Raw genomic sequence first — 11,422 nt, 5'->3', positions numbered from 1 at the left:
GCTATTGGAATCGTTGCTGCCGATGCAAACCAGAAAGAAGCAATCTTCGATTGTGCTCTTCGATTGATGAGTGACGAAACTGAATCTCGTGTTTTTGACTATGCAGTTAGTTACAGTGGAATCAATGGTGATTCTTCATCTATATTTACTCAATATTATGATTCTTCTATTTATTCATCAACCTGTACTGAAAACTATTTGAATATCGCTTTCAATAATGATCGTCATGAATGGATCAACTCTGTGACTCTCAAATTGTACTACACGCAGAATGATCAACAACCACATGAGTTTGTATTGAAGGCTCGAAGTGGAAATGATGATTGGACAGTTTTGACTACTGTATTTGATCTTACTTGGAGTCAAATTGGCGGGTCACGCACAATCTATTTTGCCAACAGCATAGCATATCATGAATACCGTTTTGAGGACTTTGCAACAGGTGATAATTCGAAGTGTGGATGGAAACTGAATACCATAAACTTGAATTCGATAGATACATCGATGACAATTCCCGAACTCGAATATAATTCTATCGTAATTCCCAAGGATTATATTATGGATATACTGTATCCTAACTCCGAATATTACTACAATTTCCAGATCAGTTCTGCTCTACCTGATGGAATTACTTTCGATCCTAACATTGGCATTATTTCTGGAACTCCAAGGAATGAGATGGGAACTACCACTTATTCAATCACTGCCAATAAGCTAACTGGAGGTACTTCCACAGCTACCTTCTCTATTACTGTCGAGGTTTGCACAGAAAGTCGTGGGTTAATCAGTCTGGTGGTTCGTACAGATGAGTTTCCTGAGCAATCCTCCTACAAACTCTATCAAGGAATTGGGACAAGTGGATCTGTAATAAGATCGAATGATCATTTTGAGTTGTCTACTTCTCTGAACTATGTAGACATTTGTTTAGAGAATGGAATCTACACTCTAGAACTATTCGATTCTGCTGGTGATGGTTGGTCGAATCCTGCTGGTTATTATCTCACTGTTGAAAAGGGTGAGATGATCTTTGAAATGGGTCAGGTTCCCAGCGGGGTGGCTTCTGTAAGTACGATGTTCTCTTCCTATTTGCCATTCCAGATGGAATATACTGAATGGAAGATCAGTTACGAATATGTGGAGAATTGGAATACCGTAAGTTTTGATGATTCTGAATGGGTGTCGAAGAAAGCGGCTGCAATTGGAAAAAACGAAAGAATCATAACCTACCTTCGCAAAGAAGTGGATCTTCCTGATATTGACATTTATCAAGTGTTGAATATTCTTGTGAAGTATGAAGGAGGCATCATTGCATATTTCAATGGCAGGGTGGTCGCTCGATTCAATCTGAATGAGAATTTCGATTTAGAAGCATTATCCATTTCTCAATATAGTGGAACAAAATTCTCAAAGTTTCATGTGATTCTAAGCATTGTTGGAGGAGTGAGCGGAAAGAACATAATAGCATTTGAAGTCTGTTGTTTGAGTAGTTCATGCTCTCATAATGTTGTGTTTGATGCCAGTGGAGTATTTGGAGTAAATGAATGTTCGATTGTATTGGATAGTTATTCATCAATTATTGGAACGAGTCCTTTTATGGGAACCTTCGATACATTGCTTGATTTGAATCCTACAATCTATGGATATCAACCAAATTCTGTGGGAACATTTCTTGATTGGAAAGTAGATAATTTGGAAGGAACTCGATTCAATGCTTTTGGTATGCAGACTGTGTATAATAGAGACCATTATGGATTTTCTCTGTTTGCCATGAAGGTTACCTCCTCTATTTTTGATAATATACTGGTAGTTACCAACGAAACTGTAAAGGAACTGGGACGAAGTAGTTGGTCGATTCCTCGGGGAACATTTGGATTCAGACAAATCAAGTTTCAAGTGGATATTCCAGCATCGGACAATGTGTATGTGAGTTCGTATATGCTCTTGTACTGCAAATCTAATGGAACGGACGTTTGTCCTGGAATTGATGGTTATGCCTCTGCTAGAGAAGGAGAGTATTCTTTGGGTGAATGTGAAAGTGGATATTATGGAAACAAATATCGTATTTGCTCGAACGGCCAATTGGGAGAAATTCACTCTGAGTATTGTAAACTAAAGCCGCCCGCTAATTTACATTATGAAAATAGTGTGTATGAATTTATCTTAGATAAGGAAGTTCGTATTAAAGCTCCAACTCATAGTAACATTATCGAAGAGTTTTATTTGGGTTATGAAATGGTTCTTCCTGCTGGATTATCATTGAATTCTAAGAATGGAGAAATCACTGGAGTACCAACTGAAACATGTTATGAAAGAAGGATCACGATCTATGGAAAGAATCAGGTCGGTTATATTTCTACAACTATCACAATGACTGTTAGAAAAGGAAGATGCGAAGCTGACGGAATCTTTGAAGCCACAAACGTTGGTGATGTTTATGTTTATCAATGCTCATGGAATGGACGGTATATAGGAGAAAAAACAAGAGCTTGTGTACTTGGAGAAAAGGATGGAGAATGGGGCGAAATCAATGGATTCTGCATATCTCATAATTTGATCCATGTTATTGTTATTGCTGCGCTTATAGTTCTTTTTAGTATTGTTTTAATTATAATTAATCTATGTAAAAAAGCGAGTATTAGTCTTCAAAAGGTAATTCATGGACGAGAAAAAAAGTATTTGAAAACAAAACCACAAAATTCTACAAAAAATCAAAATCATCTCTCCTTAAATCGTACTGTGCGTAAACTAGAACCTGTTCGTGTGAAACCAGAACACAGAGTGGAACCTATAAAAAAGCCTATTAATGTCGATGCTGACAGGGGAGAAGAAAGAATATCTGAGAGATCTTCTTCTCTTCCTCAAGTGACGCCAGTTAATATGGAACCTAGAAGAGAATTCCTTGTTGTCAATACTAAGAATAAGAGAGAAAGAGTAATAGGAAAATCTGATTCAGATGATGAAGTGATACCAGTTAATGTGGAACCTAGAAGAGAACCTATTGTTGTCAATGTTGAGAATGAAGAAAGAATGTTCGATATTGTTGATTCTGATATTGAAGTTCTACCGCTCAATAATGAATCTAATGATGTCGATAATGAGATTAGAGTTGAAGTTGTTCCAGTTCATTATTGACTCATTTCTCAGGTAATAAACATTAGTAACGTAACAGTATAAACACATTTCTTGTATTCTATTTCTTTTATTGAACACACTACTGATAGTTTTCGTTGGCTATGCCTATTTCACTGTTTTAGCTAAGAGTTTGACGATTAAATTCAATCCACTGTTACTCATTGATTTCTGAGAAAATGGCAACAGTCCAATGTTCCATTCCCAGATCTATTGTATTTGGATAACTAGAATTGGTTTAAGTATTAGGGGAGATGTGTGGAAGAATAACGATGTTTTGTGTTTTAATGCTTTACAATCTCATTGTTGTTTTAGTGAATTCGATAAAGTGAATGTTATTCTCTATATCGTTTACTGAATAATGTAATTCGACAGGTGACTATGAGAAGCATGAATAGAATAATGAGTATCGCTTGAAATACACTCTCATTTCAACACAATTATACTCCTCTAAATGAATCGAGAATTTACAATTATACATAACATCTCACTAATTCTGGTTGTTTAAGAATTTACTTAGGAATCTACTTGTTTGGCAGAAAATAGACAATATGATGCATAACGTATGGCTGTATAGAAAAAGTACTTTCAATATAGCTGCTTATACAAAATAGACATGTTATTTGTATGCCAATTCAAATATCAAACATTCTCCTATCTTCGTCCAATACTCACTTCATCATGTTTATACAAAAGACATTAAGATTGCAGAAATCAGGGAATTAATATTGTCATCGTGTTTTCAATGAAACCCAAATTTGAATTCCTATTGACCAATAGTAAGTAGAATAATAGCCACATTTTGAAATCAGATATGTGTAATCAATTAAGAGCTTTGCTATTCGATTCGTAGTATGTTATGGATAGAATCCGATTTATTGGGAGAATCGAATCGATTTGAATTGACATGTGTTACAAGGAGGAATATTCAAAGCCTCAAAATACTAGATTTGTCACTCCCATTCTGCTTTTCATTATTCACAACGAATAAATATAGAATACAATCACTAATCAATGAATTGTATAGAATCATGTTAGGATAGAACAGAACAAAGCAAATTGATTGACACGTTTATCCCATAGGGTTTTACTATTGATTTCACAAAAATGGATGAAAAGAGTGTTTCTATGTTCTACTCTTATGAACAACTTCGTTAATTGAAATTCACAGAGCAGAGCATCTATCCAATGGATATGCTTCAGTAGGCCATTCTGAAATCCCAGAAAAGAATAATAAGCAAAACACTGTTCAGCGATACTGAGGAAATACAAAGGAATGACTTTGAATTGCATAGCGAAATTGGGGAGGTATATCTATATGAGAGTAATGGATAATAGTAGCATTGGAGAGAAAGAAAGGAAGCAGAGGAGTTTATTCGATTCAAGAATGGTCGAGTTGATTTCAGTCATCGATTCGAAAATAGATAAGGAAGGAAATCCAGTCAGAACGTTGTTTATCACACGCAAGGACTTCAAATGGAAATCTGGTATGCCAAAATGGGGCATATGATGTATCATGGGAAATACAACGAAAGGAGATGAAAGAAAAATGGAATATCGAATATGGCGAAGAAAATGGAAACACGGTTGTAGAAAGAATCTGATTCAAAGGAGCATTGAAAGAAGTGATTCGATGTTTCAGTGAAGATACAAGGACTGAAGTGAAGTGAAGTGAAGCCAAGTAGAGCAGATCGTTCGGATATAATGAAACGAATCTCAATTTATGTGTGTGGATTTTACTATCACGAAGTCAATGAACGCTTTGTTTGTGAAGGGAAAGGATATTTGATTGATGAAAAGACTTAAATTGTTTTACGGGATGGTACATGGAAAGATGGAGAGGAAATGAATGGTATTAAGCTATATAATTCTGAGTAATAATTGACACAATGCAGTATTAAAGTGCAATTTAGCAACAGCCATGAGTCATAAACCTGGTTCTATGCCTGATATTACAGAACGATCAATGAATCGATGGATTTGAAGATAATGAGTTTAAAAGTGACGAATCGTGTGATTATTCGAAATATCGCCACAATTAGAATAAACTGGATCTGAATCAATTGATGTTCGTAATAATTGCTTCGGATTCGTGAAAACACTCAATATTGAAATATGAATCGATTGAAAACATTGATAATCGGCAGAAATCCATCTATTCAAGTGAAGGAATCAAACTAAAACAACGAAGAAGCAAAGAACCACTCGAAATCATATTGCATTATGAATTGTGAATCATTGGGATCGATTCAAATCGGTCAATCCAGTTTCATTGATTATGGAGGAGACTTGGGATTGAAGACTATTCTACAATAATAATAATACACTTAAACTGGTACAAATGGAAGTTGTTCGGGTGAATTTACAGTACCATTGTGGCTGGAAATATTGATCTGATATTGAACACCTGAATGATAAGAATTTCAAAATTAACAGTAATTGAAAGTATTGAATGAATTTGAGTAAAATGATTGATATGGATCTTCCATCATTCCAATCCATTCGACTGGCTCAATGCACACTTGGCGGAATAAGCGATGATTTGTCATGTTCATTGATATTACGGAGCAAAATTGAATTGATTTGATATTTGTAAATGTAGATCATCCAGTATTAACATCTATCAGCTCCAGAAGGCATGGCTTCGCTTGTACTCTATGGTGACATTGGAAAGTGGAATATTAAAGATTAATTTGATATATTCTATATCTTTAGTATTTGTTACTGCTTAATGCTTTTTGCACTTAGTGGTTCACATTTCTCACACCATCCGAATTCCATTTCGTAGTTCTGATATTCACACATAAATACCATGAATTTCAAGAACAACCACTTTTCATTCAACCATCATGAAGTAGAAGCAGCGAACCATTTGTCACCGTTACCTAAACATCGCACCTGTTCTCAAATAACACATTTTGAATAATTTTGTCCATACCTTTAGGACCTAAAGTCGATTTCAACAAATCTGCAACCGCAGTAGCTCCAACGAACGAATCAAGTCGAGCGTTCGCTCCCTGTGTTATTACTCACATTACCACAACAAATATACCTTGTTCACTTCTGTGTTGTCTTTTAGAACAGCTGCCTATATATTTAGACACTAAAAATGTATTGCAAACTTCAGCCATGAATAAATGAAAACGAAATATGGATTGTGATAAAAACGCGAAAGAAACGACCCAATTTGAGTTGTATAGAATATGAAAAGAATGGATTTATGGTTGAGAAAGCGAATGTGAAGACGACCTCAACAGTTTACGGAAATCATTGCTCTTGATCAACAATCTGAGAAGAATAAATTAAACCACTTCAAATCCCTATCTTTGTAATCCTATTTTGAAAAGTTCTACATTAACTCTACCTATCATACGCTCACTCCGAAATTAATAGAAGCATACACATTCTCGTACAATTTCTCCATCCATTTCTTCTACCCATCTTTTACGGATTTCAGCATTAATAGAACTTGAAAAATGGATTCGCTGCAACTCTACGCTGGAAATTATCATAAACAGGCAACCTTTCCATCCGTAGAATGCTTCGATTCTCTAAGGATTGCCTACAACTCCTGACAACATGCATTTCTGCTATTCTAGAGGTGAATATGAACGAAGATCAGAAGGAAACACAAGTAAAGTCGACAATTTGGCATAGTAACCTATTTTTCTTTTCAAGTGCATGCAGAATTTCAAATAGCTAATATTAGACAAAAGATGAGACACAACTGTTTTGGTAGATTTTTCTTCTTGCGACTATGTATGCATCCACAAACCTCTGGGCATCATGAAAACATCGCCATTCTTTTCCGTACATGATTTTTAATATTTGTTCTGGAAGAAGTATGATAGAATTCTGAAAGAACGGTGAAACCCCTCAACACAACCATATATTTCAGTATTATTTTTAGTTTCAATGTCTAAGAATGTATGGCAACACTCTTGTTCTTATGTCTAGATTGAAATGACACCCTCTGCTAAGGAGGAAAACCTGGAGCAGATTGATCTTCACAATCGTATGCCGTCTTATGTAAACGTAAGCATTTTGCCTTCTCTTCACTTTAGGACGAAGATCATTTCTCTTTGTTGGATAGATCGAACTTTTGGTCGTGGATTACGTAATATTATATTCCAGCTTTGACTTTTAGTGTGTCCTTCCTTTCCAAGTTGATCCAAAAGGGTGGAAAAAGTCCTTTAGTTGAATCTGATTTGGGTTACAGTTCAATCACTATGAAACCTAAACATCTGTATGCCAACTTTGAGAAGGAATGGAATAAGCAGTTGAAGAAGGATCCGAAGCACCGAAGTTTGGTGACGGCAATTATTGATGCCAATGGTCTTGGCTATTGGAGTGTGGCAATGATCTTGAATATAGTGGCCATTTTCCTGTCCTTTGTCCCTACTTTGGTTTTGAAATATTTTGTAGCTGAAATTGAGAATGGTGCTGAGAGTGTGTTTTTTGTGCTTGATTTGATTTGTAGATGAGGGCATTCTTTGGGTGTATACTGCAATTCTGTTAGTAGTTCCTATCTTTACTGCCCTGATCAATTCGGCAGTGATGATGATGATTGTGAAGATTGGAGTTGGTATGAAGTCAATGGTGTCTGAGGCAATTTACCGAAAGGCTCTGCGTTTGACTTCTACAGCAAAGGGATCGACGTCTACCGGTCAGCTCGTGAACATCATGAGTAACGATACCAACTCGTTGCTGATGTTCATGATGATGGTCACTGTCATCATCATGGTTCCCTTTATGGTAGGATGCTCTGTGGAAGGGTTCTTATGTCTAGCTGGTCATCTGCGTTGTGTTAGTTGCAAGTATGATGGGCGTCCTGACATGGGTTGCCATTGCCATTTATTTTGTGATGCTGATCATCCAATTCTGTGTTGTGGGCGTGTCGCGACCGGTTCGAAGAAATGTGATGAACACCACCGATGCTCGTGTGAAGCTGATGAACGAAGTGCTTACTGGAATTCGTGTGATCAAGTACTACTGCTGGGAGAAGCCGTTCAAGGCCAAGCTCCACGACATTCGTCACAAGGAGCTCGGTTACCACAAGCAAATGACCTGGATGATGAACTTGGGCTTGGACTGTCTGCTGACGCTGGTTCCCAACATCGTTCCTATGGTGTGCTTCGCTCTGTACCCCTCCGTGATGGGCCAGCCGCTGACTTCGTCGAATGCGTTCACCTCGCTCTCGCTGTTCAAGATCATGCAGATGCCGTTCGCCATGCTGCCCATGGTGCTGATGATCCTGGTGGAGTTCACCGTGTCTGTGAACCGTATCACCAACTTCCTCAATCTGGACGAGTGCGATGAGTCCATTGTGGAGAAGAATCTGCCCGCTGGCAGCAAGGTCACCTACAAGGACATCAACGGAAACGAGAAGGTGGTGGAGGATTACGACGCGGCGACGGACGCCGTGCTGATCCGCGACGGTTATTTCGCGTGGGGCGACCACGAGAACTGCCTGAAGAACATCACGACGCGCATCAAGAAGGGCTCGCTGGTGGCCGTTGTGGGTCGTGTAGGAAGCGGCAAGACCTCCTTCGTGTCCACGCTGGTGGGTGAGATGACGCGAAACGCGGGTGTGGTGATGGTGAACGGAAGCATGTCGCTGTCCGCGCAGCAGGCCTGGCTGGTCAACGAGACGGTGAAGAACAACATTCTCTTCGGCAAGCCGTACGACGAGAAGAAGTACAAGGAGATCATCGATGTGTGCTCTCTGAAGGACGATCTGAAGATGCTGCAGGGAGGCGATGAGTGCGAGATTGGAGATCGTGGAATCAACGTGTCTGGAGGTCAGAAGGCCCGTATCTCGCTGGCTCGTTGCTGCTATTCGGACTCGGATATCGTGGTGATGGATGATCCCATTGCGGCTGTGGATTCGCACGTGGGCAAGGCCCTGTTCAACAAGTGCATTCACAAGTACATGGCCGGTCGTACGCGTATTCTGGTCACCAACGCCACGCAGTATCTGCACAAGTGCGACTACATCATCGTGCTGGAGAACCAGACCATTCTGCACCAGGGAACCTACGAGGAGCTGAAGGCTCAGAACATCGATTTGATGAGTCTGCTGACCGAGGAGGACGGCTCTTCGTCGTTCGCCGCCTCGCGCCGCTCGATGAAGGAGAAGGAGGACGAGGAGAAGCGCCAGTCGAAGGTGAAACAGCCGGAAACGGACGTGAGCCACGAGGACGGATCGCTGACCACGACGGAGACGAAGGTGACGGGAGGAATCTCGTGGAAGGTGTACCAGTACTACTTCAAGTCCTTCGGCAACTGGCTGATGGCCACGGTGCTGCTGTTCTTCGTGATCGCTTCGGTGTTCAACATCATCTCGCAGTTCGTGCTGTCGAACTGGTCGGACGACAACTTCTGCAATCTGCCAAATGTGACCCAGGAGGAATGCACCGAGCGTACCAACAGCTATATCTGGACGTATTCTGGATACATTCTGGCGTACTGCGTGCTTACCGTGATCCGTATCTGCATTTTCATTCCGGGTCGTATTCGTGCCGCGCAGCTGCTGCACGATGATCTGGCCAATGTGATTTTGGACGCTCCGGTGTCGTTCCACGATGTGACGCCCGTGGGTCGTGTGCTGAACCGATTCAACCGTGATATGGCCATGGTGGACTTCGAAATGCCGCGTTCGATGTCCATGTTCTACCACCAGATGTTCATGCTGCTTGTGGAAGTGGTGTGCATCATCGTGTCGACGCGCGGTCTGATGGCCATTGTGATCATCATTGTGGGAGCGGTGTTCTACATCTGGCAGCACAATTTCCGCCGATCCAACATCGATATTCAGCGTATCGAGTCCCTCACGCGTACTCCTATTTTCTCCGATTTCCAGGCCGTGCTGGCTGGATCTCCGTCGATCCGTGCCTACGGACATCAGAAGCGCTTCATCTCCGGAATCGAGAAGAAGCTGGACCGTAACAACAACTGCATGATGATTCTGCAGTGGAGTCAGCAGTCCTGGCTGTCGCTCCGTTCCGATGTGATTACCGCCATCATGAGCGCCTCGATCGGTTTGATCACCATTTTAGTGATCAAGTTCACGGACGAGAACAGCGAGAGCTGGATGAGTCCGGGTCTGCTGGGCGTTGCCCTGTCTGCCTGTTCGGCCCTTTCGAATTTCATGAAGCAGATGGTACGAATGCTGGCGCAGATGGAGTCGCAGATGAACGGAGTGGAGCGTATCAAGGAGTACGTGGATACGGTCAAGCCGGAGCCTCCCATGCACACGGACGTTCATCCTCCGGAGAACTGGCCTTCGGAGGGAGCCATCGAAATCAAGGACGCGAAACTGCGATACCGCGATGGCCCGCTGGTCATGAAGGGAGTGAATCTCTCGGTCAAGCCGCACGAGAAGGTGGGTGTGGTCGGCCGTACTGGCGCTGGCAAGTCGACGATGATGATCGCTCTGTTCCGAATCACCGATCTGTGCGAGGGTTCCATCTCGATCGATGGAATCGACCTGGGCAAGCTGGGTCTGGAGGATGTCCGTCGCGCGCTGTGCATCATTCCGCAGGACCCCGTGCTGTTCTCGGCCTCGGTGCGCTTCAACCTGGATCCGTTCAACGAGTCCACCGATGAGGAGATCTGGTCGGTGCTGGAGCAGGTGGAGTTGAAGGATGTAATCGACAACATGCCTCGCAAGCTGGAGGACGACGTGCAGGAGGGAGGCACTAACTTCTCGGTGGGAGAGCGTCAGCTGATCTGCATGGCGCGTGCGCTGCTGAAGAAGCCGAAGATTCTGATTATGGACGAGGCCACCGCGTCGTTGGATAACGAGACGGATGCTTTCCTGCAGCAGATGATTCGTAAGCAGTTCTCGAACTGCACCACGCTGACGATCGCGCACAGACTGAACACGATTATGGATGCGGATCGTGTGTGTGTGATGGACGCTGGTAAGGTGGCGGAGTACGATACGCCTTATAATCTGCTTCACAAGAACGGTATCTTCAAGGGAATGGTGTTGGCTGCCAACGATCCCAACCTGTTCGATTTGGTTCCGGGATGTGAGGAGATGAAGAAGGAGTTGGACGAGTATAATTTAGCGAAGGGTGAGGATACGAAGAAGTCGGAGCAGACTGAGCAGACTGAGCAGACTGAGCAGACTGAGCAAGGTGACGTGAAATCGTCTATATAATCTACTAATACTGATAGTGCATTTGATTATTAAAAATATGATTGATTTAATGATAAATTGATTGGTTGTTTGTTTGAGAAAAAAAGGAACGAAACTCGTTTTGCCGCCTTTTTTGGATTGCCTCTC

At 41.5% G+C, this 11,422-nt stretch overlaps 1 protein-coding gene; it reads left to right on the top strand.

Moving 5' to 3' along the window:
* Window positions 1-7,686: 7,686 nt before the first annotated feature.
* GSBLH_T00002462001 (ABC transporter type 1) lies at window positions 7,687-11,358 on the top strand (the record flags this gene model as incomplete). XM_013041472.1 has 2 exons in its annotated part: window positions 7,687-7,884; window positions 7,919-11,358. The coding sequence occupies 2 exons, from the start codon at window positions 7,687-7,689 to the stop codon at window positions 11,294-11,296; spliced, it is 3,576 nt and encodes a 1,191-aa protein (XP_012896926.1). The 3' UTR covers window positions 11,297-11,358.
* Window positions 11,359-11,422: the final 64 nt, after the last annotated feature.

This window comes from Blastocystis hominis, assembly GCF_000151665.1.
Source record: "Blastocystis hominis, Singapore isolate B (sub-type 7) whole genome shotgun sequence assembly, scaffold_20".
NCBI lineage: Eukaryota > Bigyra > Opalinata > Blastocystidae > Blastocystis > Blastocystis hominis.
This window is presented reverse-complemented; position numbering and strand designations above follow the sequence as displayed.